Below are 27,771 nucleotides of genomic sequence, written 5' to 3' on the forward strand. Positions count from 1 at the left end.
TTAATTCCTTCTACTCATATATTTAAATGTTTTTGCTATTGTATATTATTAATTCAATAAAGTGTGTTTTCCATATTCTGGACCTACTATTCAGAGTATTGCAAAGGTTTTCGAGGTGATTTCTCCTCATTTCTCCATCTATAGATATCCTAGAGACTAGCATCTGGAAATACATAGGTATTGTAGGTATCGTATCATATTTTCTATATGAATAATCAAATAAGTAAATTCCACCTTCATGATTTATTCTTTTCAAAATACTCCCTCTAGAACGTACTCCTTCTATTATTAGAAGATACTCCAAATTCCTTTTTGACAAAACAATTCCCCAGGCAGTCTCATGAAATTTTATTGCCTTAAGATTATCAAATCATTTTTACTTCAAGATGCTTTTTTATTTAACAAAAAGGCATAAGGCCCAGGTGCTAAGGTTTTGAATATGGTAGTTTAGGGGTACAGAGGGTTTTCTGCCAATCCCTCATTCCAGATTGCAAACAGAAGTCACAATTTGCATACTGTTCAAAATGCAACATATTTAAAGAATGATATGCCAGTGCAGATTAGATTTATTGTGCAGGGAGAATAGCACCTAATGACTCAGTGTGCTAAATACGGAGGGCTGCTCATAATAAAACCTTCTCATAGCACTGTTACTTATCCCCCATAACATTTTGTTCATACATATACATCTGAATGTGTTATGCACAAAATATACATGCATCTGAATGATTTTATTCACATGCTTATCTATATACATGTGATTTATAAATGTATACTGTTGTTTGCCAATGTATATTCAGTGTTTATGTAGGGATCTATCTATTTATATATATGTATATACATATGTAGATAGGTAGACATAGCCCCATTTCAAGTTAAATTCTGTTATACTTCTACCTTTTGAAGTACTCTATTAGTATAATTAATAGTCTATGTGCTTTTCTAAGAAATCTGATGCGTTACACTAAAATTGAATTAGTTTAAAATGTTAATGCATTAGAACTTTGCAAAGTTCCACATTTATTTTAAGGAGAAGATTTAAGTATGTCAAACACCAACTTTTACATTTTTATCCTCAAATGCGACATTATAGGTCTAGAGCAAAATAATAATTCTAAAGCAAACACTTAATAGAGTTTTACATAAACAATTAAACCTGGAAAGTTTTTTTTTTTAAAGGACTTAAATTAGGAAGCGTTTCTGATTTTAAATGAACAAGTTTTATGAATATCCTATGATGACCACTTGTTCCTGAAATACTTTCCACATATTGGAATGATTTTAAATCTAATTATTACATATTTTAGGCTAAGATGACTCAACTGCCTGAGGCAGAGAAGGAAAAGATTGCTGAGCAAGTTGCTGATTTCAAGAAAGTAAAGAGTAAGCTGGATGCTGAGATCGAGATATGGGATGATACAAGCAATGATATCATTGTTCTGGCCAAGAAGATGTGTGTGATCATGATGGAGATGACAGACTTCACAAGGTAATTACGCGGGAGGTGATGTGTAGTATTGATAATGGTTAGAAACATTGGTTATATTAGTGAAATCTTAAGGTCTACGGTGCTAAAAATTAAGTAGTAGGAGAGAAGCAAATAATGTAGAATTAGAAAGTTGTAGGTGTGTAATTCTAGAGGTTTTAGTAAGTAGACATGGAAGAGTTTCTCATAAACTGCTGAGGAATTATTTTAGACAACCCTTTATACCCTCTCACTTTTACTTTTTCCAGGAATCTTCTTTGCATATCATATTAGCATGTTACTTTTATGAAGAAATTGTTAAACCAAGTTATGGTTGCTATTGGAGTTATCTGAATAACTGATTTCTATAGCTACATAATTTCAGTTATAGTGATTTTTAGTACATTCAGGATTAGTATTACCATGACTTAATGATAGCAATGAAGGAATCAGACTTTTTTTTGTGTGTGTATTCCAGAAATAATAAAAATATGTGTTATAGTTACAAATGTCATTTTATGGAACAAGCCAAAGATCAGTGAAATATATAGTGCTTCCCCTACCAGTTACTAAAATATGCAAAATTACAACAATTATATTTAGTCTTGGTGTAGTTATAAAAGCCACAGACCAGAAGGACACTTTGAAGCAGACCTAATACACTTAGGAAACCATTCATTAATATCACTTTACACTATATACAACATAACCTTCAGATGGAGGAATGGAATAAATGTAATTTTAAATTAATAATTAATGGAGAAAATGTACACAAATATTTTACTAATATTGAGTGAGAAAAAGTTTCTAAGAATTACACACAAAAGAAGAACTCATAAAGGATTATGAAATTGAACTATTTTTAAAATTCTGTATATTAATAGAACATCCTAAACAATATTGAAATGGATAACTGGGAAAACATTTGTGTCAACAACAACAAAATAACAAAAATGTGATGCCACTTAAATCTAAAGAAAAATACTTTATAAAAAATTTTAAAAAATAAATATTCTAGTAGAAGAATGGACAAAGGATATAAGCCATAATTCATAAATTTCTCCCCATGAAAGATATCACCAATCAATATTTGAAAAACATTTAACCTAAACAATTAAAGTAAAATGCCTTTTAAATTTATAACATTGGCCAAAATGTTTTAAATAGGTTTTGGTACAGAGTATGGTGTTGAAAGCATAAATAGTTATATATCTTATAGTAATTTCACAATATGTATAAACTGAAAACCTTTATAAACTTTTGATATCTATATCATCTGAATCTGTATCTATATTGCACTTCAGGGAATCTATCCCAAGGAAACAATCTGAAATAAGATTTTTTTTTTTTTTGTATAAGAATAACTGCAGAATTTTTCAAATAGTAGAATACTTGGAATGATTAGAGTAACGATGTGTTGCCACATGAAGTAGAGTCCACAGAAAATAAAGTCATGTTTTTTAAAAGAGTATTTAATAAAAGATAGAATATTTTATGAAAAGGGAAAGGTAGTCTGATCTGAATTTTTTAATATATTTTATATATATATATTATATCTAATAAAATATGCATATTATATGTATGGCTGTTCTCTTATGGCTATTTCTTCTTCGTCTTGTTTTATACCAAACTTACATTTTATGACAGAACTCAGTACTTTGTACTCCTTTGAAAGGAAATCCACTTTCCAAAGATTATGGGCAGTGAAGATTTCATAGCCGATTTCATTGGAAAGAAAGAAAATTACATTTACAATATATTATACATAGAATTTTATAAAGAATGCCTCTTAAATATCAGTTTCTATTTTTCCCTCTTAGCTCTTACCATTTTTCCAACTCCAGCCCATAGCTTTTAAATGTCTTCACATTCTTTTTTATACACAGAATAATTCAGTTTTGATCCATGGCTCAGTTTCTGCAGGCAAAGATTCTGAGAAATCTCTGTCTCTGTTTCTATTTCTCCCTTTCTGTCTCTGTCTGTCTTTCTTCTCACCACATATAAACACATGTATATACACATATAACATAGACATATATAACACAGACATGCATATGCCTGTGTATAGGAAACAAAGCTATTCTGCAATGGTATTAAATAATGATTATGTGTTTTAATAGTTGGATTTTGGATAAATTAATTGCAATATTAACCTTCTATATTTTTTTTATGTTCTGTGATGAATATGTATTTATTTTTAAAAATTTATAAGTTGGTTTTAGGTTGGCCCTAAGATAGTGGCAGTTGACTAAATTTAAATCTCTTCACACAACCTTTCCCAAAAGTTAAGACCAAAATAGAACACAAAAAAAGTCTTACACAATGCCAACTTTCGACATTACTGAGCTAGAGAACAGTGTGAATTTCAAATTACCTTTAAAAAAATATACACCAAATTCCAACAGAACTATGGCTGATACTCTGTCATTGCCATAATTTTATGGGTCAAGAGAACAGGGATTGAGATGTTTAAAACACTCTATGGAGAAGAGACATGTGAAAAGGTAATAGATAAAGCACAAATGCAAATTGCACCAAATCAAGAACACCTGATATTAAGTGCTAAAATACTGAACACAAGTCTGGAGTTTGGCATTTTACAACATTGACTATAGGGAAAGAGATTAAAATAGAATGGGATTGGAATTGGGAATGTTAGAGAATCCTCACATTTGAAGGAAAAAGAAATACAGGACAGGTGACACTGGAGTATGCCAGTGGTTGGGAAAAGGGAAATAAATAGGAAATACTAAGGATCCTAGAGAAATAAAAGAAAACCTTAATATATGTCAAACTCTTCCTTCCCCTAACCATCACCAAAAACATTATCCATTAAGGAAGTCACTTTAAATTATACTACAAAGCAGTAGTAACCAAAAAGCATGGCACTGGAATAAAAACAGACACATGGACCAATGGAACAGAACAGAGAATCCAGAAATCAATCCACCTACTTACAGCCAACTGATCTTTGACAAAGGCACCAAGAACATATATTGAGGAAAAGACAGCCTCTTCAATTAGTGGTTCTGAGAAAATTGTATACCCAGTGTAGAAGAACAAAACAAGACCCTTACCTCCTGCCATATATCAATATCAACTTAAAATGAATTAAAGACTTAATATAAGTCCTGAAACTATAAAACTCCTAGAAAAAAAAAAAAAAAAACACAGAGGAAACACTTCAGGATGTAGGACTTGGCAAAGACTTTATGAATAAGGCCTCAAAATCACAGGCAACAAAAGAAAAAAAAATGAACAAATGAGATTATATTAAACCAAAAAGCTTCTGCACAACAAAGGAAACAATCAACAGAGTGAAAAGAATTGAGAAAATATTTGCAAACTGTGCATCCAACAAAGGACTAATATCCAGAATATACAAGGAACTCAAACAACTTAATAGTAAAAAAAACGCAAATAATTAAAAAACAGGCAAAGGAGATGAATAGAAATTTCTCAAAAGACGACATATAAATGGCCAACATGTACATGAAAAAAAGTTCAATATCACTAATCATCAGGGAAATGCAAATCGAAACCACACTGAGATATCATCTCACCCCAGTTAGGCTGGCCATTATCAAAAAGACAGCATAACAAATGCTGGTGAGGATGTGGAGAAAGGGGGACCCTCCTATACTGTTGGTGAGATGGTAAATTAACACAGCCATTACGAAAAACTGGTTTCTCAAACAACTACACATAGAACTACCATATGATCCAGCAATCCCACTACTGTGTATATTTCCAAAGGAATGGAAATCATCATGTCAAAGGGGGATACCTGCACTCCCATGTTCATCACAACTCCATTTACAATAGCCAAGATATGGAACCAACCTAAATGTCCACTGACAGACAGCTGGATAAGGAAAATGTGGTATATATACACCATGGAATACTACTGAGCCATAAAAAAAAATAATGAAATTCTGCCATTCACAGCAGCACAGATGAGCTTGGACAAAATTATGTTAAGTAAAATAAGCCAGACACAGAATGAGAAATACCACATGTCCTCACACATAAGTGGGAATTTAAAAAATAAATAAATAAGAAGAAAGGAGGGAACAAAGGAAGAATGGAAGGAAGGAAGGAAAGGAAGAAAGAAGGAAAGCAGGAAAGGAGGAAAAGAGGAAAGGGGGGAAGAAAGAAAAAGAGAAAGAAGGAAAGAAAGGGGAAGAAAGAATACATTGAACTTTCAGAAGGGGCAAACAACTGTGGTTGCTAGAGGTGGGAAAGGGGGAGGAGAGGAGGGATAGCAAGAAATGGGTTAATGGAAACAAAACAGCTATTTAGGAAAAATAAGCTCTATTGATGTACAGTCAAACTAGGCATTTATAATTAACACTAATGTGCTGCATCATATGCAGTAAATTATCCAATGACTAGAAGAGAGGAGATCAAATGTCCTCAACACAAAGAGATGATTGTAATGATGAATATGCTCATTATCCTGACCTGATCATCACACATCATACACACGTATGGATGTTCAATTCTGTACCCCACAAATACGTATAATCCATAATGTTTCAAAAAGAAGGAATGAAAGAAAACATGTTGGTATATTCAAATAATCCACAGTGACAACAAAAAAGACTATTTGAAGTGACCACACTACACAGGGAAGATGTAAAGGTTGGAGATCAGAGTTAAAATGGTCTACTATTCTTATATTCTGGAAGAATTTTAAAGTATTAACACTATATTTTGCTTCATAAAGAATTATATAATGCAATTTTAAATTTCTAAGGAATATTTATAATAATGGAAATATAATCCAATTGAATAAACTATTCATATCTAGATGAAATTAATGTAGAGGGGAGAAATTAGGTTAGAAAATGAGAAGTAGAAATGAAAATGTGGGGTAAATATCAAAAATGCAATTATGTTATAAATCATACTAAATATATCAGTATTTCTAATATGTAGATGTAGTAAGCTTACTAGTTTTTAAAAAATAAGTGTAAGTCCAATAATACATTAAGTACAAATAACAAAAATAATTATCATTTAACATAGAGGCATTTAGGAATCTTTTATTCTAGGAACCATGGGAAAGAGGAAGAAACCTTTCTCTCTAAAAGAGTAAGGAAATGTATAAATACATGGAAGTAAATGCCTAATAGCTTCTATTTGCAGGGGATCCTATCTGCAGCATATGAGCAGGCTTAAGAAGGAAAAAATAGAGTGATAGCATGGGTAGAGAAACAGATCTGTATATATTAAAAGTAGTCTACAAGTATATATGTATATATATTTTTCCCCACCCATTTTGAAACCTAATATATTTATTAGGAGCACAGTGAGTATATTTTCTCTTCATATTTTCTTAAAGACTAGTGGGTTGGATTTACTAAAAATCTAAGCTGGAAAGGAATTTGCAGCAGAATTGAAACTAATAGTAAGGCTATATTGAAATGCCTGTCTGGGTCAAGACTGGGAAAGAAGGGAAGTGACATTGAGAAGTAGACAAAAGCAGAAAGGTAAGAGCATGTCACCTGACAGATGGTGAGGTTACAGACTTCCTTACAGTTTTGCAGCTCTGCATGTCTCCTTCCCAAAGGAATTAATGTTTTACGGTTGACTTACTCTGAATCAAATTGAGGAAGGATTCTGATATATCAGTGACTTTGAGGATATTGTAATCTATAGCTAAGTTGTTAAAAGAGGATTCACAACTCCATAGAGTGATAACTCATTGGAAAATAGACACATTTCATGTTTTGCAAAAGTTAACAAGCCCAACATTCTCACAGTCTATAGGTGTCACTGCCAAAGGCATTCACAGAACAGGAATACTTTGTGTTCAAATTGCAATAAAGGTAGGGTAGCAAAATTGAATTTTAGACTCTGGTAATCTCTTGTGCTTGAACTGAATCCGAAGTCAGTTAAATTTCAGTCCATATGAACTGTGATAAGTCTCCAATTGTTTTTAAATAGATGAAACCTTCTTCTTTACTTCTTTTTTACTCCCAGTTCTGTTTTAAGGGTTTTTTTTCTCAGATGCTACAATGTTTTTTGGAGGGTTCAGTTGAACAGTTTTATATATAGGCTATTCCACAGTTCCACTCCCGTCACATTTCTTTCATTGCAGGTGTTTTAGCTTGTTTGTAATGGGACCTGCGAGAATGGGGGTCACAGCTGGCAGTGCAGTATTTGTCAGCATGTAGTCACCCATTTGCTTGTAATACACTCTCTGTCCTGAATATAGATTTTTAAATAGCTATACTGCTAAAAATTAATAAAAAGAAAAAAAAATACCTAAATGCTTCTCTGAAGTTCCATTAAATGCTCTGTTTCTCATTTTCTTCAAATACTATTTTATTAGTAAAAGGCATAATGTTAGCTAAACTTTAACGTATTCTTACTATGTAATACACCATGATAAATACATTTGTTTCCTTCTTTTTATCCTGTCGATTATTCGATTGATTTTATATTCTCTCTCTCTCTTATTGTTAAAGAAATAGAGGTCAGGTTAATTGCTCAAGGACACATAACAAGTGAAATTAGTTTTGAATTGGGGTTGATCCAATTTTGGATCTGATCATCTACCCATTGTATTACAAGTCTTCACCCTGTGCTAAACACAGAGCAAGACCCACTCCTTTCCCCAAGGGGGAAAAAATGGATGCATTTAAAATAGCAATAATTGTGTAATGTGTTCTGTGCTTCTAGCTGTAAATATGTTAGGATTTTAGAAGAGAGGCTGTATCAGTGGAGAATAGGGTGAACAGAAGAAAAGTGAACAAGTGAAGTTTGTAGTAGACTTTGAAAGAGATGAGGGGGTATCGTGGAGGGCAATGATGTAAGCGAAAAAACCTGCAAAAGTGGAGGACAGGAGATGGAATGAGCTAGATTCATTTTGGGCTCTAAGGAAACTATATAAATAAAAGGAGGAATTATGGTGGGCATAAAGACAGTCATAAATTATAAAAGGTCTCAGAAAATCGACAGGAGTTATTTTTGTTAAGTGGGAAATAGGGAACTATTCAAATATGAGTATGGTGGAGGAATGATAGGAGAAAAGAAATCTAGAAATGATATGCAAGAAGAGTGACAAGTACTTTTGGATGGCATGGCTAGCAGACTTGACCCATGAGGGTCTGGCCAGAGTTGGAGACTCACCTAATTAGATCAGCTTTGAAAATTCTGGTATAGACTAATGGGACTTTGATAAATTAGTAGAAAGTAGTGTAGAAGGCTGGAAAAAATCACTTCTATAAAACTTGTAGCCATTTCTGAACCTTGGTGCAAGATCCTTGGAATGCAGACCATTTGGCACGCAGACCATTTGGCACTTCTTCCAGCCTAAACTGAAGACATGGAGCAGGTTTTACTCTAGTCGTTTGTACACAGTTACAAATACAGTAAGGCATCTCTGTCGGTATCCCCAGTGATAACAGTCATTCCAGGGCAAAGAAGTCAAGCTTTAAGATTTTAAACATGATTTCTCCTTGGTAAAGGGCTATCTGTATAGTCACAAAAGCTCTGAGCCTGTGGCATCTTCTTACAACTCAGCATTCCTTTCATTCAGCCTCTGGTACCTCCAAGTATCAGAGTTAAGGACTTAAGACTTGCTAGAGAAAGCAAGTCTTTCCTCTTGCACTAGTTACTTTCCCAGTGAAGCATCTTCCACATTTCTACCTGGAAAGTAAGGGTCTGGGAGCAGAGGGGTGGAGGGTGAGGGGACTGGGAGTCTTTACATTTAGAATCAAGCATTCCACATTCACTTAATACTCCTGCGGCCAGTTAAAAGTACCCCATACCTTAAATAAATCTAAAGACCCTCAGAGGATAATCTCCAGAATTGTGCTGGGGTGAGGGCGAGGTAGATGTCCAGTGGTGTGGAATAGGGAAGGGGATCAAAATGCCTCTTTCAGTCCCTCTATTCAGCCCCCAATTCCAGTCAGACGTGGATCTTTTTGTGTACAATCAGCTTGATTCTGAGGTTCCCCCCTGCTGGTTTGGACTCTGGCTTTTTCACACTGGCTATGTCATTTACTGCTTGTCATCTGCTTTTGAGTTTCCTCATATTTCTTGCAGTTGTTTCTTCTCCCATTCTGTTTTCTCTTTCCTAGTGGGTTTGGGTCTTTAACCAAAAAGCAAAAACTCATCTGTAGTTTTAGTGAGACTTGGAGAAAGAGCAAAATTAGATACATGTATCAATCCACCATCTTAACCAGGAAGCCTATTAGGATTTATTAGTGTTATAAAGGGTTTCTCTTTATGATATTTAGACATTAGAAGATATATTCATGTTTTTTCCGCCAATAAATTATGGGCCTTTTCCTTCTATCTTCTCAGGTAAATTCTGTTCAAGTAGTACCTTGCCTCTGAACTTAACCAGTTCCCACATTTTGTGATTTACATAACACTTGAGAGTATTTAATTCTTTTTCCCTATCTGAACGGGAGACAGGCTCTAGGTATAACTTTTAGAGATTTAATTCCATCTTTTATGACCACCAAGGATGCATTTTTTTAAAAGTTGCAGAAAAATTACAGGGTAAAAGGCAAAAAATAGTAACTCTTCCTCAAACAGGAAATATAAACCAGCGTATTCATCTTTGTAAAAAAAAAAAAAATTAGTATTATTAAAAGTTATAAAATTGAAAATACCTAAAGAAAAGTAATACTGCTCCAACCATTAGTATTTTTTAAACTATTTCTTGAAAAATATGTCATGGTGGCATCCCCATCCTCATGAATTTTTTTTATTTTAATATACAATTTGATGTCAGTTTTGTACTTGAAAAGACTGTGTATTAACCTGACAAAACTTATAAGTTTTTCTAGAACATCATTTCCTTAGAATCTACCAAGTATTAGGCACTGTTCTTGGTGTTAAGGAGAATTTTGATCCAGAGCAGCATAAGACAATGAAAGACAGGTTGAGGAGAAAAAGATGGGCAGCAAAGCAGACAGAGGTGAAAGAAAAAGATCTAAAGGAAAGATGACAGGTAGGAGTGGATAAGGAAAGGGCAGAAATTCAGCTCTGAGACAGAATGCAAAATGGTGCTAGTAGCTGAGATTATAAATAAGGAAAGTAAAAATTTCTAAGTTTTTCTCATTTGAGTCTAGTTGTACCCAAGAATCTGAGACTGTGAAAGATGCCCAGTGAAGAGTCTCTATTCGTCTGTTGACCAGACTATAGAAGGATAGAAAGGCCCTTCATTATCAGATTGTCTGTATTATTAATTGTATTCTAATGACACAATTCTGTGTTTTTGAGAATGATGTCCTGAATAAAATTTTGGAGAAAAATGGCTGCAGAAAATGGATTGATATGTCTGTCAAATCGTGGATGCCAATTTTCCTTATCAAAATGGAGCTAATTCCTTCCTGATACTTCCCTCTGAAATTTTGAAGACTGGTATTTATTAATAAGAAAAAGAATATCACAAAGAAATGATTAAGTTTTGCAATGATGAATATGCTAATTATTCTGGTTTGATCATCACACATTATATACATGTATTGAAATATAACTTCAAAAAAAATTTGAATAACACATTTGTTAATAGACAGCACTTTTCTCTTAATGGGCCAATCTTCTTGGGCTAAATGGGACAATGACAAGGTTATTCAAATGCTTCTGAAATATCATAACGTAAAAGTATCAATTGGTATTATAATGTAAGCCCAGTCACATGTATAGTAAGCATGGGAAGAATACAACCTTTTGTTTTGTTTTCATTAGTTATCCAAGAGAAATGTTACATGTGACATTTTCCAAAAGGGCTGGAGATGGCTTATCCTGTGTATTTAATATCACAATCAGAAATTCTTCTGGTTTTATATTTCTACAATATTCCTAACCATGTTCTCAGAATCTTGGTAAGTCAGCTAGCTAAGTCTGCCTGTCTGCAAATGAGCCAAGTGTTTTGTCATTCTACACATTTTAAGCATGGACTGTTGCACTCAAAAGTTAACTTTTAAAATGTGGAGGTTGTGTAGATCAAGAGGGGTTTACTGTGAAGCACTGAGCTCTCAGCTTTCTTACATCCCAGAGAGCCTAAGATCTGACTGGGCGGTGGAGGAGATGCTTTGAAGGCTGTCAGGCTGAAGGGAAAGAGTACTAATAAATACTCCCATGGAAGTAACTTTACATTCATTGTAGAAAAGGAGTCCCTGGGTGCGGCAGCTACACAGTGATGGTGGATGAAGAATTAAATTGGGAGGTGGGTTGCATTTGCTCCTCACTTGTGCGTATCTTCCACTGGAAACAGGTTTGTATTTACTAAACGATTTTGCCCCGCTTGCCTATTCCAACATACAGCCTGAGAGCTGGAATAGAAAATGAGCAGAGAGAGGGGTGGAAGGTCACCTGGCCTCTGTTCAGCCAGGTTTCAGCGTTAAATCTTTCTGCATAGTTAGAATGTATAAAATCTATGTGTTCTATGCCTCACATCTTCTTGTTTATGAAATAAGAAATCTTTTTGCACATGGCTCGTTTTACCTTTTGAGGTGAAATTTTTATATTCTAATACAATGTGTTATAGCAATAGCAATTTAAGTATTGTAGCCTACACAGAAAGGGGAATAAGAACTATTGGTAATTTTTTTTTCATTTTGAAATAATCTGTATTTTATGATTTAAACTATAAAGGTAGATAAATCTAATCTTTGCTTTACTTTACTGAATTCTCTTTCTCATATGTATCATATATATCATATATATGTATTTTTTTAAATATCTAACAAATAACTAAAAATATAAAGTAGAAGATATGTGGATCATTTAAAATTTTGAAAAACATGTCTGGCTTTTCAACTTATAACTTTAAGAAAACATTTATTTTATATTTGAAATAAATATTATATCTGGGAGAAAGAATTATTTTTTTTTTTTGCTGTGCTCTAAAATAATGGCTTACTTTTTTTTCTTGTTGGACAGAATATTAGAGTAATTATATTATCATTGCCTTTTCCATGATTATTCTCTCTGTAAAAAATCAGTTTATTTTACTTTTTGGAGTCTTGAATCACTGGAAACATTATTTAGTAATGCCAAAGAGAAATGCTTTAACGTAAAGGAGAATGATTCTATATGCCAGTTATTTTTACATAATAAAAATATACATATATTTGGACATGATAAGCAATGAGCAAAAATTCAGTTTAAATGACATCTTAGTAATTGTTTATTAAAATTAAGTGGGAGGAGAGCACAAAGACTGTTACCTAAAATCTGGCATTTCAATTTCTTATCTCTGTAGTGAATTTATCACAGAATTTGGTAAAATTGCTGTGGGAATTTCTAAGTGGCAAAACAGTTCTGTATTGTATGAATATGCAGAAATTTCAGGTGGAGAGAATTCAAGTACCCATTGTCTTAGAGCACAAGAAATGAAACAATTAGAAATGTAAGAATAAGCAAAACCATCCAAATGAGAACATACAGAGATTATTTATTCAGACCTTGCTATAGCAAAGGAGTCAGCCCCCATCACTTGGTGTTGGCAGAGTATCAAAGGCAGGTGGTTATGCAGGGGGGTGGGTAAGCTTTTTAAAACAGACTTCAGGTTATTGGAGATTTGTTGACATAGGGAAGCTGCAGGCAGGCTAACTAGGAGCAGAGCATCTCGAGATTGGTTTGGGGGCATATTTGGCTTTCTCTGGTTGTTACTGGATTAGAAGCTGGGAAAAATATAGATAAGCTGGCTGTCAGGACCAAGTCCTGTTCATTCTGAGTCAATTGCTACAGAGGCTGTGGTTTAGCTTTTGGGACTGCTTGCTGCAGAAGATGTGGGCTAAAGTTCCACTGTCATATATATTCTGGCCACCATTCATTTGTATATTCATTCTCTCAGATTTAACTGATCTGATCATCCTTTGGCATGGTGATGGACAGATAATTATGGAAACAATGTTGAATTAATTTTATGAACAAAATATTTATCTGTATAGAAAAAAAAAACTATCTGTGATAATCTGTATTCATCAAAGACCATAGAAAACCAATGGTCCAGTGACTTTTCAAGTAACTGGTTTAAAAAACAGCAACAACAACAACCACAAAACCCAGTGAGATATTCCTATATGAATATCTGTGGGCCTCTGTGAATATAAATAATTTTATCAGTCTTCTTCTTCTTGTGTTTCAAGAATCCTTTATTAGTGTAGTTGGGTTCTATTTGCTATTTTACAGTACTTTGATGAATATATTCTACACCTAAGATATTTTTTTCATATCTGAATTCTTAAACTTTCACTCCTATGTCTAACTCTCACTTTGAAAACTTTTTAATGCCTTATACTCAACCTCATTATGTCTCCTCTCAGATCCTTCCATTTTCCCTGCAATTATTTAGCTACTTCATTCTTCATTTATTTTCTTATTCAGCTAGACCACTTGGCCCATGTTTTAACCAATCTCACACAAAAATCATCTCTGTCTCTCATGCTCATAGGACACAGAATCTCAACCCTGCCTCCCTCTAACTTCTGCCTTCTTTTGTCCTTTGCTTGGGTTTTAGATTGTGGATTTCACCTATTTTTCCCTAATGTCCAGGTGTGTGTTTGTACAGGAGATTTTATACAGAGAGAGACAGTAATTTCTTGCTACTCTGTTACATAGTTTCTTCAGCCACTTTTGAGTTGAATGTCACACAAACACACACGGGGGGGGGAGAGAGAGAGAGAGAGAGAGAGAGAGAACTTGATCTTCCTCTAGTAAAATTGTCTCTTCACTTCCTCTAAGTCTTTGACTTCTGTCTAGTGCTCTACCTTGACTACAGATATTTGCCCCTGCCTGCCCCATCCTTCACTTGGACTAAGTACTCATCTCAAAGACAATCTTTTACTTTTATATTTTGTAACCATGTTCCCTGATTGTAGGTAGGAATTGATTTTAGTGCCCATACCTTGGCTGTTACAGACTTATTAGCCAGGTCCTTTTGGCTTAGTCTTGTCAATAATAGCACTAATCAATTGGGTGCAACTCTATAAATGTTATCATTGTCATTGTAATTATCATGGCACTTAAAATGTGGAAATTCTTTCCATTGTTTACATAATGACAGAGTGGCTGTTTGATGATTTTACTTTCTACATAGAAGCTCATTCTGAGCTTTCAAATGATTATATTTACTTTGTTATACTCTATTTTTACTGTCGGTATAGCATTGGCATCACAGATACTAATTCATGGACTTTTTAATGGCTTCAATATTTTTTGTCTATCACTAACAACAATAACAAAAATAAATAAATAAAATAAAGGACCATCACAATTCCATTATTGTGGAGGTCAAAACATCCCGAGGTTTAAATTTGATGTTCTTAGCAATTAAGTGTTTTTTAGAAGGATGAACTTCACTCTAGGTTTTCCTTAGGAAAATACCCTGAAACTTTAACATTTCATCGTTATCTACAGAGAATGTTTCCTTATGTCCCACAGGAAAAAGCTAAAACTTTAGGATGAGGTTTTATAATACTTCTGATCTGATGGAACTGATAATACCTCTGATCTGATGGAATTGCATTTTTTCCTTCCGCAGAAAAAATAGAAGGAAAAATGGAAGTGAATGATTTGTAGGAATGTGCACACTAAACATATTCTTTCATCTTTTGAAGATTAGAAGTCTTTCTTTTTTTTGCTTATCACAATTTTTATCCTCATATGTAGGGAATGTATTCAAAACTATCCTCAGAATAATTTACTTTAACTATTTGGGACCTACAAAATGTTTTTCTTTTCTTTTTTTTTTTAAAGATGAGCGGTAAGGGGATCTTATCCCTTGACTTGTTGTTGTCAGCACCACACTCTCCCATGAGAGCTAACCGGCCATCCCTATATAGGGATCTAAACCCATGGCCTTGGTGTTATCAGCACCACACTCTCCCAAGTGAGCCACGAGCTGGCTCTACAAAATGTTTTAAAAGTTCACCAACATATTGTGAACTTGAAAAGTAAACTGAATTATTTTACATAAGATATTTCAATGAAGTTGTGACTTTCTAGTTTAAGCAGATACTAAAACCATCTGGGGAATTATTTTTGCAAGTAAATAGTCTGAAGGAAAAACAAAATGTAGTGAAAAGAAAAATGAATAAAGAAGCCAAAGATTTATTGAATTATTTGTTCATTCATGTACTCATTCATTCATGTATGTATTTATTTTTATTTATTTATTTATTTATTTTTAATTTTATTTTGTCAATATACAATGTGGTTGATTATTGTGGCCCCTTACCAAAACCTCCCTCCCTCCTCCCTCTCCTCCCTCCCCCCAAACAATGTCCTTTCTGTTTGCTTGTCGTATCAACTTCAAGTAATTGTAGTTGTTATATCTTCTCCCCCCCCGTTTTTTTTTTTTGTGTGTGTGTGTGTGTGAATTTATATATTAATTTTTAGCTCCCACCAATAAGTGAGAACATGTGGTATTTCTCTTTCTGTGCCTGACTCGTTTCACTTAATATAATTCTCTCAAGGTCCATCCATGTTGTTGCAAATGGCAGTATTTCATTCGTTTTTATAGCTGAGTAGTATTCCATTGTGTAGATGTATCACATTTTCCGTATCCACTCATCCGATGATGGACATTTGGGCTGGTTCCAACTCTTGGCTATTGTAAAGAGTGATGCGATGAACATTGGGGAACAGGTATACCTTCGACTTGATGATTTCCATTCCTCTGGGTATATTCCCATCAGCATTCAGTGAGCATTACCACACGCTCACTGGATTCTGTTCTTCATGTCAATTTGGACTCAATTTCTACCCTCAGGAACTTGTAGAAATTAGGGGATAAACCAATACAAGATACAGAAACACCCCAAAAAGAAGTGACCGGCTATGCCTTGGGGATTAATGAAGACTTCACAGAGGAGGAACTCTCTGAGTTCCTACTGAGAAATAGTAGTAGTTCAGTTCTCAGGTGGGAGGGTGAAAGAAGTATGCCCCAGATAAGAAATGTGGAATGTAGGGCATGGAGAGAAGGAATAGAAGCTGGAGATAGCATGGTGGGGACATGAGAAAGTTGATAGTCAACAGCTAATGGCAGGGATGTGCTCTCACCGTGAAGTGTTTGGAATCAAAACTTTATAGTATAAAGACCTGGGGATGTCAAGTGTTTTAAGATGAACCTAGTGTGTTGTGCGTGGACAATGGGGAAAAATATTGGTGTTCATTTTTTTTTTCTGGAATGTGAATTAACTCAAAAAAATGATTTTAAGGATAATGAGGGTTTCAAATACAGATGTTTAGGATTTCAGGTAAAGTATGCAAGTGAAAATACCTAATTTCCTACTGGAAAGAGGAACTAGAGAATTCAAGAGAATTTTGGGTATAGATCCAAATTTGGGAATTATTCACAGAGAGATAATTGTTGAAGATGTGAGAGCCAATGAGCTTATCAAGATAGGCTGTGTAAAAAGAGTAGAAAAGAAATCAATAGTCTGGATATTAAAATACACTTTAAAATGTAAGATGTTATAATATCAAGTACTCATTTAGTCCTCTTTTCTTTCATAAATTATCTGAAGTTTCTTGTATGTTATACATTTCTCTTACAGAAACTTGATAAAAGATAAAATACCATCATTGTAGGCCTGACAATGGGAATATTTTATAGATGTTCTATGGAATTCATCACAGAACCAACCTGTTATCATGACTCTATGCAAAACACACCTGTACTTCCTTTAGTTTTGCTTGGTTTGTTTGTTTATTTTGTTTTCAGATTAAAGCTTGGTAGCCTAGAAAAATATATACTGTATTTTCAGTAATTCTTTAATGCAACAACAATAACCACAAAAAAATGGAAATTTAACTTTGAACCTGTAGCACAATACTCTCAACACACAATAACAACAGAGTTGAGTCAACACTTTCTTTTTCCTTTTATTTTTAAGCTATAACTAGAGCACTTTCTATTGTTAGAAGGAAGTTTCAGTAAGGATGTCACTAAAGACAACAAAATAAAAGTAAATAAATAAATGAACTTCTGTACAGAATATTTTGATGTTATAAAAATTAGTAATATTTTTGTTTAGTATCTTTCACCCTATGTTCTGCTTTTTGAAGGCAATGTAAGAGGAGGTAATGTAATATCACAGCAAGTTTTCGATTTGAGCAGAAAGCAAAAAAAGCCACAACAATTTAAGGTCTAGGTAACAATTTAAGGTCTAAGTAAAACCTAGCACCATGGCTTGAGTGTATGAGGGTACTTAAAAAAGTTGGTAAGATTCGTATTATTTTTTAATTCCATTTTTCCATAAACTTTTTGAAGGAACCTCATATATTGGAAGCAATGATCATCTCTTCTCAGTATGGAATAGTTTGGTTTTTGAGTTGTTTCTTTAGATTCAGAGTAAACAGGAAGCTCTCTAAAATCTGCTCTAATTAAGGTTAACAGTGTCACCAAGACTCTAAGTGTGTAATATTTGTAGTTGTTTTTTCTTTTTCTCCCCCCCAGCAGATTATTTCTCTCATCAATTTATGCCAGTCATATGTGAAAGTACCATGCACAGTGGAAAATGCCAGAGTGCTCCTATTTGTTTGTCTAGTGTGTCACAGTAATTGTTGGCTTTCATGGAATACAACGCACATCATGGAATCCTGACTGTCAATAGATGCTTTTTGTGGTGTGGACACATCACTTACTCTCTTCAATATTTTCATCATTAAAATGAGGAAAGAAAACCCATCTGATAGGTTTGCTGTGATGAGAATATAAATAATACATATAAAAAATTGCCTGGTACAGATTAAGGACTCAACCAATGGTGACTATTATTTTCAAGTGACTTTAAATTCTCTATAAAATAACATGAACAGGCTGGAGAAAAAGCCCTAGAACAATGCTGCTGTGTAATTTAAAATTCATTATACAATCTCACAAAACTTAAACAGAGTGACCCATGGGGCAAACCAAATAATGCCATGGTAGGGGAATGAGACAGGTTATAGTCAACAGCTGATGGCAGAGGTGGGATGGAAGTCATTTGGCCAAAAAGGGGCATGGATCAGTCATCATGGAGAACTAATCCAGAGTGAGATAGTATCACAGGAGAGCCAAAGGGTGAAGCGTAGTATGGAGGACACAAATTGTGTAGGGAGAGGAGTAGGTTGTATTCTGCATAGCCAGAAATGAAGAGATAAAAGCTCCTCAGTAGGCATTTCTAATAAATTTGAAAATAACAAATATTAAAGGGTTTTGTTTCAAATAATGATAAACTTTGGTTTGGTTCACTTTTGATTTTTCTGGATGAAGAATGCACGTATGAAACCATGAAATCCAACCATTTTTTGAAAAGTAGTCCTATTACATTTTTAGGTACATCCTTACTAACCTGTTGATATCCCTCGAGGTCTTCCTCCTACAAAATATTAGATTAGAAAGAGCAGATTCTAGTCCTGCAGGAGTGTCAATTTGCCAGCTGGCCACCATGTGTTTGACTGGTGTTTAACAATGAGCAGTGTCTGACCTCTGCTGAAGAACATGGATAGTATCTGGGTACCCGAGGCAATTGCAACCCACAAGTGAAAACACAATCTCTCAGATTTGTAATGGAATACCGAGAGATGTCAAGGTGAGTCACATCACATAAATGTCACCTGCTCTGACAGCATTCAGGACATCTGCCTGTGGTGCTTTTCTTCCTATTTCTCCTTATATAATGAAGCAACTCTAAGATGCCAGTGGGGACTAGTAGTGTTTTACAGTGCATCAATAGAAAAGGACATGATACATTTCAAATCTGGTTCATTTGTTATAACCAAGGGCAGATACTCAATTGCAATTTGATAAGAGCAAAACTCATTTAATATAGCTTTACAGAAAAATTATCCTAAAAACAGACATGAATAGCTCTATAGTACTCTTTTAATGATTGCATTGCCAGTAGAATTTCCGGCTTTGGGTTCAGTATGTGTTCATTATTACTAATAAAAAGAAATGCTTTTAAATTACTGTTTTTAGCAAAGTCCATATTCTAAAAAATAGACAAATGGTTCAATATTGAAAAAATGAGGTTCTAATATATTTCCAAATCATATTTTCTTACTCTTTGTTTTGCATTTTCCTCCTAAATATTCTTTTCCTAGTATTGTCATTGTATTAGTCAGGGTTCTCCAGAGAGACATAATCAATACGATATGTAATAATTGTATGAGAGGGATTTATTAGGGGAATTAGCTCATATGACTGTGCAGAAAAGTCCCACAACAGGCCATCTGTAAACTGGATGCCGGTAGCGTGGCTCAGTCCAAGTCCAGAGGCCTCAAAACCAGGGAATCTGATGGTGTCCTTGGTGTCAGTCCTGGAACCCAAAAGCCGAAGAGTCTCAAGCTCTGATGTCCACAGACAGGAGAGAAGAGTGTGTCCCAGCTCCAGTGGATAGAGAGAGAGATTCACCTTTTTCTTCTGTCTGTTCTCTCTGGACCCCCAGTGGATTGGATGGTTCCCCCCCACATTGAGGATGGGTCTTTCCCACCCAGTCCGCTCAGACTCTCATACTAATCTCTGCTGGAAACACCCTCATGGACACACCTGAAAAGATAGCTTTACCAGGTTTCTCAGCATTCCTTCATCTAACCAAGTTGACACCCAGAATTAACCTTCGCAGTCATGAAATCATTTATCTTTCTGTAATTATTCTGGTATTTGGGTATCCCTCTTTTTTTTTCTTCTTCTTTTTTTCTATTACCCTGATAACTACTTTATGTTTGCTGCTTTCCATGGAGATCAGTTGTCAAGACACCTTCTGGTTTCATTTCTTCTACCTTTCTGGCCTGTAAGTAATTAGATTTTATTTGTAAATTTTATCTTTTCCTTTTCACAGTCAGTTTTTCTTATCTTCTAATAGTCCTGCTCTCCAACCCAACCATTCTCTTTATATTTCTATGCTTCTCCTATTTCTGCTTTCAGCATTTGCCTCTTCCATAGAAACCTCTTTATCAATATCTCGTTGATGATTCTTTCCCTTTATTTTTGCCTCTTTTATATTTTTAAGCTCCTTTTAAAAACAATTGACTTGCTGCTACCATCTCAATGCCATCTCTTTCTCTTTACATTTATATAATGATCTTCATATCAGCCCTTTCCCCACTTTCTTTACTCCCACTTGATAAGCATTTGTTGAGGCACACAGGGACTTAAAGATGATATGCCACAGACCTTGTCTGTAAGGAGTTCCCATCTAGAAGAGATAGACACATATGATAACCAGTCTTTAAAAATGTAGAAAGTGCACGGACACAAGTAGTCTCAGGGTTTTATTAAAGCTCTAGAGAAGCCCTTAATAAGGGCTGAGAGAGAGTGGCATCAGGAAGAATATTCCAGATGATGTGCTACCTCAGCTGTCTGGAGAGAGGAGTGGTAAGGGATATGTAAAGAGCTCTTTAGGTAAGCAGGACAGCATGGAGGAAAAAAAAAATACTCAGAGACACAAAATAGCATGTTGTGGTGGAGACAAATAAGCAGTTTAGCATTGCCAGAGTTTAAATGGAAGGCAAAGAATGTGAAAAAGGAGTTTGAGAACAGGGAAGGGTCTCACTGGTGTTTTTTGCCATGCTGAAAAGTGTGAACATGGTCAGGATCCTTGAATGTAGTTGCATCAGGAAATGGCCATAGTCAGATATTCATTTTCACCATATATTATTTCAGATATTTAGAGGATAGATTCGAGTGAGAAGAAAATGGAGTTGGGGAACCCAATTGAAGGCTATTTTATGAGAATCTGGATCAGGATGGCAATAGAGAAAGACCAGAGAAGGCAGATTCAAGAATAATTTAGATTAAAAAAATGGAAAGAATGCAATTGCTTATTGGATGTAGTGAATGAGAGAGAGGTTGATTCCAGGAATGTACGTTTAATGATTAGATGCAGGTGACACCTAAGAGGGAAAAATGCTGAGGAACCCTCGTTAACAGGTCCTCTGACAACATTGATAACTTGCTCAAGTGCATTATAGTTTTGAAAGCTCTCACGCATTCGTTGCTTAATTTAATCTTCATGAGACGACTCTGAAATTGACTCAACAGGTAGTTTTATCCATGATTTTTAGGTAAGAGCACTGAAAAAGCTGCTCCTCAAATGTATATCCTAGTGACAATAGTTATTTAAATGCTCAATTTTGGGGGGCAGTTAGGCAGCCTAAGCTCCTAGTTGGCACTCAGGCTGCTAGGTTCTCCTGGAGGTCCCAGTGATGCAGCCATGAAGGCAGTGACTTCAAAACATGAAAGAGCTTAGAGATAATGATCCGTGTGTGAAGCATCCTTCACCTGTGACTCCTTGCCACGGGAATGCATGCTGCTCAGTTACTCCTACACAGAAAGTTGGCAATTACCATCAGAAGGAACACCTTCTAGTAAGAACAAGGTATTGATTGGCTTTGAATTCTCATTTAATAAGCAAATATTTCAAAAAGGATATTTTGCAAACCGTGTTTTATGCATATGTTCCATATAGGCATAAGACTGTATTAATGACTGACAAAATCGATCTAATGATCTTTTCACATTTGTTGCACATTAGTCTTGTATTCCTGTGGAGCTATATTACAGACATGGACATTATTTTAAAAGCAACGTGCGGAGCTTCCAGGATGGTGAACACATAGAGATGCATGGAAGTTCTGTGGTCCGGCCCCTTGTCTCTGCTTAACCCCCCCATACCTTACTGTCTGCATAAACTTTTTTTTAAAAAGCCATGTGCAAATGGTTGATACACAAGACTTCGGTGTTCTCCAGTGCAGCTGAAAATTTAAAAACTATCTTTTCTAGCAGCAGTAACAACACAAGGAAGGTTGATGATAACAAAGGTCTTTCCTGCTTTGCATTCACATTTTTTTCAAGTGGAGGATGAAAACAAATAGGGGGCAAGATATGTCACCATGAATTAATGCCTCTTGTATTTGAATCCATTTTGCCACAAGAAAGTATCATATCCTGTTTTCTCTGTATTTCTAGGTAGTAGTGTGCATTGGCTAGGGTCCTTGAAAAAATTTAATCCTCAATGTTCATTCCCACTACTATTAAAGCTACATTTAGGCTTAAAGTTTAGGTTTAAAATGAGGATGAACTATATGAATTCAGTATTTATTTGTCCGGTAGGGAAATGAGAGAGAACGGATTGAATTGCCATTCCTGTAAGGAGCTTGGCAACAGCCTAACCTCATAAACTAATAGAAGAGATTTGTCAAATTACACTTGGCCGCTTGAAATCTTGGACCAAAAGTGTGAGTTAGATCAGAATTAATCTGTGTTGTTTACATGAACTAGTGTTTATTCTTTTAACCAGGTTTATTAGTGAACTATTTTGTCCCAGAAGCGCATAATACTCTAAAGTGAGTCTGTCAAGCAGCAATTTTCTATAAAGATCTAGAGTTTTTCTCATATTATTCAAATCTGAATCATTTTAAAATTTGTAACTACTGCATAAATTCTATGCATCTCAGTGATAACCCTCTGTAATATAGACCAGGCTAAATAATTCTTTTTTCTAAACTCCTAGATGAATTCAACTACGTAGAAGTGGATGATTTTAATAAAAGAAACCAAGGACTTAGTTAAAACAGTTGTTCTGAAACTAATCAGAAATACCTGGGAAGCTCTTTAAACATACATAATTTTTGCCCCTACCACAGACTTGAGTCTGAATGTCAGGGTGTAGTGATTGAGAATATTTTAAACTGTCCAGATAATTTTGTTGTGAACTCTTTGAAAAATATTAGCTTAACATGCATGATTAATATTATTCACCACTAACTGGTGAAAATAATAATGTTTACAAACCTTTTTATAGTATGCTACCATCATTGTGTATATGCATTGAGGCTAAGTATATACCTATATGCTTGTGGATCTGTAAAACATCTTTTGATGTTTCCTCTAGAGGACTGAGGGTCAGGCAGGCATAAAAGAGATACTTATTTTTGACTCTATAAAATGTATCCCTTTATGCTATTTGAAATTAGTTTTCACTAAACTTCTAAGTTACAAATGTGTATGTGTTAAGAGGGTGAGTGGATAGGTGGGGGATGAGTATATGGGTGTGTATAAAATCAAAGAATATAGAAAAGTTTATGATCTATTGCATTTTTGTTTTGACACCAGGTAAATTTCTATTTCTCCTTAGAAAATCTCTGTTTTCAATTTTTAAGAATCATCAATTAACATGCACAATAGGCATGCTTGCCCATTCTTCATCTTCACCCATCCTTTACCCTTACCACACAATTATTTTTAGAGTTCTTACTATAAGCCAGGCCATATGCTAGACTATGGGAATATAAGACAAGTGACATAGGTTGCACCCTCAAATGCTGGCAATAAAAACATAAAGAGGTAATGAAATGTGTGTAATGTAAACTCATCCCCAAATACCTCATCTTAAAGATTTAAGCATAAAGCAGTCAAAAATTTCTACTGAGAATCTAACATTTATTATCAAGGGGAAGGTGAAAATAATCAATTCTTCTATTCCCACTATTCCCTGTCTCCTACGTGGAATATTGACCTATTTCTTCTCAATCTTTTATATGTGTTTATTTATTTTAATGTTTTGCTTAAATAAGCTTTTGCTTTGTTCTTGGTTTATTCTAAATTCTTAACAGCTTCTAAGGGACCATCTAAAGAAAGATGGAGGTGAGAGGAAAGGGTCATTTTTTGGACATGATGTCTGTAAACATACTATTCTATTCCTCTGGAATGTTCCTTTCATTTCCTTTCTGTACCCCTTCCTGCTTTACAGAAGCCTCAGAAATGTACTTGCTTTCCATTTATCCATCCAATTTTCTTCCCCGCTTGCTTTGCCATATATAAATTTTGTTTGTTTGGTTTTGATTTTCATTTTTTGCAGAATTCAAACCCTTGACTTTCATGTTATCAGCACTGCACTCTAACTAAGTGAGCTACCTGGCCACCCTTACATATGTAATTTGGATTGCAAAGATAGGTAGGACATAAATGGAAAAAAATATAAAAGAAGTGAACAACACAAGGCAAAGAAAGAAAAGGATTTGGTTGTAAAATAACACTGAGTGAGATTCAAACGTAAAAATGCATGCACAAAACACTGTACACTTGGCAAGGGTCAATTTGAATCTAAGCTAACTAAAGAGAGTGATTTAAAATAGTAAAATTTAATTTAAAAATATAGTCAAATGTTCAGAGAAAGTACAACAGTTTCTGATTTGCAGGTACACAATTCATTTTGTATGCTTAACCCAGAGTTCAGGTTCCGCTTACGGGTGTTATCTGTTTTCCTTTCATGAGCTTTTATTGGCTAAAACTGATCCCTTCTCATTAAGGTGAATAATGTCTAGGCCACAGGAAATTGAAAGTAAGTGACTATTAAAGGAGTTCTCTGTAATACTTACAGAGCATAAATTAGAGTTTTATAAATGATATAAAACTGGTAAATGGTCAAAATAATCTTCAGCTTGAGATTATGCAAATGAAGATAAGGAATAGAAGCTACCTTTTCAAATCTTCTAGATAAGCATGCTATTTTCCCATCACTGAGCACTGGACTACTGATGCTGCTGCTGCTATAGTCAGGTGAAAATTGTGAAGAATTGAACTAGAGATGGTATAACCTGAAATGTTCATGAGTCCCAGAAATGCAACAGTAAATGCTCGCATTTTTTTCCCTTTCTAAGAATTCTCTAGTAGAATAAATCAGAGATTCATGTAACTGAATTGACAGGAATTGTGCTGTGAACTTCATAGTGTCAGTCAGTCCCTACTGCATAACATTTATTTATGTTTATTTGAAGTTTATTTTATTCTATTTTCAATATTATTTTATTGATTGATTGATTGATTGTGGCTGGCAGGTATAGGGGTTGGGGGGGTTGGGAGGAGATCCAAACCCTTGACTTTGGTTTATAACACTGTGCTCTAACAAACTGAGCTAACCGGCCAGCCCCTGCATAGCGTTTAAATATTCTAATGTAATGTTTTAGATTAATATCGTCATTTAACACTTTGTAAACTTGTTAACTTCATGTTTTTTTAAACAAAAATACATGTATGATTAGTAGTCATAGTAAGAGTACTTTCAAGTCATGTTCACTTACACCATCTAATTTGATAATTCAGATCATATGTGAAGAAGATGAAAACCATGAATAATAATTTATTAAGTATTATTGCATTTCAGACTCCGTTCTAAATTATTTACTTAACTCATTCAAGTAAATCCTATGAGGTATGTACTGTTATTATTTTACACATGAAGACACTGAGGCATGGAGAAGATGTATGAATAATCCAAGGGCTCACAGCCAGTAATGATTACATTTTGTAATGATGAATATACTAATTATCCTGGTTTGATCATCACATATTGTATACAGGTATTGATATTCAACTCTGTACCCTACACATATATATAAATCAATTATGTTTCAATTAAAAAAAATAAATGAAAAAGTGACTGTATTAGTTTTCTCCTAAAGTGTTCCATAGTGCCTGGAAAATATCAGCTGTACTATAGACATTTGTTGAATGAATGAATAAACGAATGAATGAATGAATGAATGATTTGTAAATATGAATGAATGTCAAATTCCAGTTTTTCCAATTTTTTCATTTTTCATTGCTCTGTCTTAAAGAGACTATGACTTCAACCACTGGACTGTGGAACAAAATTCTGTATTGTTTTAAAATCTATCATGCTGACCATGGTCTCAGGATAATTGGCTAGTAGCAGGTATTTTCACTTTAACTTTATTTTTATTTTCCTTTGTATTTTATAGTTATGATTTGTTGCATTTCACTGGAAAAATATCTCTACATAATTAATAAAATAATTCAATCAAATATTTTTTTCATAGACAAACGAGAAAGAATGTTTACTGGTTAGTAACTATTAATATGCATTGTCCAAGCCATTTTTCTTTTCATATGTTTAAAAAAATTTTATCATAGAAATATCATGTAATAAAGAAGAATCTAGTAGTATGTGAGGACATGTTTAAAAAAGAAAAATTCTTCTCTTGCACTCACACCTTCTCTCTCCCAATTTAAATTCCAAGATATGACCACTTTTAGCTATTTTTGTATTTATCTATTCTTATTTACCTAGGTTTTATTAAATAATTATCTTGCTTTTTTATAATTTATCAGATTCAATCATTGTCTTTGACTCCCTATAAATTTATATCAGTGTTTTTCAGTTTCTTCACTGACTATCTCTGACTTCAAAAACCAAACCATTTTGTTAATCAATTGTCAGCTTTCTATGATGAAACAGGATTTATCGACACTCCCAATTTGTGTATTAAGGACATTGTAGTTGTCTTACCTTTGCTCCCCTTTTCTGATCCCTTCGTCCCTTACCAAATCTTATAAGGGTACTGTGATTTGTACTTTGCAAGGTTATTTTACAGCCATAATTTTATCATTCCCGTTTTGTTTATTGCCTGATTCTATAAGTTGAAAAACCAGCAAATATTACTTATATAATTCAGAGTATAAATATTGTTCATCACAGTGAGTGGTATGCTAGGATTGTATTTTTCTTCCTTAAAACTCCAGTATTTCAAGTTGTGTGCCACTCAATGGAGAATATCTTCATTTATTTGTGTACTTCTCTATTCATTCACTAAACAGTTGTAGGTCATCTTCTATACGTCAGGCACTGTTCCAGCTCACGGAGTACCATAATGAATGAAAACTATGAAGGTGCCTGACCTCATGGAGCTTATATCCTATTGAACAGAGACAGTCACTAAAGAATGGACACAATAAGTAAGCCAAGTAGACAATATTTCAAAAAGTATAGATAAATTAAAACAAAATGCGGGGTAAGGTAGACCAATATTGCTGGGTTGAGGTTTAATTTTAAATAGTATGATCAGGGTAAGTTTTGTTTGAGCAGCACTGGAAGAAAATGAGGAAGTCAAGCATGCAGATTATCTAGGGAAAGAGAGTTTGAGGCAGAAGGCACAATTATAGGAGAAAAATCTACCTGAGGAATGTGCTTTTTTTTTTTTTTTTTTTTTGAGCTTGGATTTTCCAGCCTGGAGCAAGCAAGCAAAGCTGAAAGTAAAATGAGATGAGGTGAATAATGTGATGAGGGGGAAGGGATGCAGGGCAGATCAAGTGAGGACTTTGACTTTTACTCTGACTGTAATAGGGGCCATTTCAGGGTTTCGAGCAAAAATGTTCTCTGCTCTGTATTACATTTTGAAAGGGTCACTCCTGTATTGAGAAAAAAAAGTAAGAGACAAGGAAAGAAGCAAAGATACCAATTAGGACACTGGAAAAACATGCTGTGTCCTACAACACTGGAAATTCCATGTCTTTTATTTCCTTGAAGCGTCCATCACTTTTA

The 27,771-nt window shown here is 34.4% G+C and overlaps 1 protein-coding gene across 3 annotated transcripts in view; it reads left to right on the plus strand.

The window, feature by feature from the left end:
* The window catches only part of CTNNA3 (catenin alpha 3), a 1,664,900-nt gene that overhangs the window by 1,533,340 nt on the left and 103,789 nt on the right, over positions 1 to 27,771 (plus strand). For all 3 annotated transcript variants that reach the window (XM_063101675.1, XM_063101677.1, XM_063101676.1), the window contains one exon: positions 1,308 to 1,489. In XM_063101675.1, coding sequence (XP_062957745.1) covers positions 1,308 to 1,489 — 182 coding nt within the window. The remainder of the gene's footprint in view (positions 1 to 1,307; positions 1,490 to 27,771) is intronic.

This window comes from Cynocephalus volans, chromosome 7 (genome assembly GCF_027409185.1).
Source record: "Cynocephalus volans isolate mCynVol1 chromosome 7, mCynVol1.pri, whole genome shotgun sequence".
Lineage (NCBI taxonomy): Eukaryota > Metazoa > Chordata > Mammalia > Dermoptera > Cynocephalidae > Cynocephalus > Cynocephalus volans.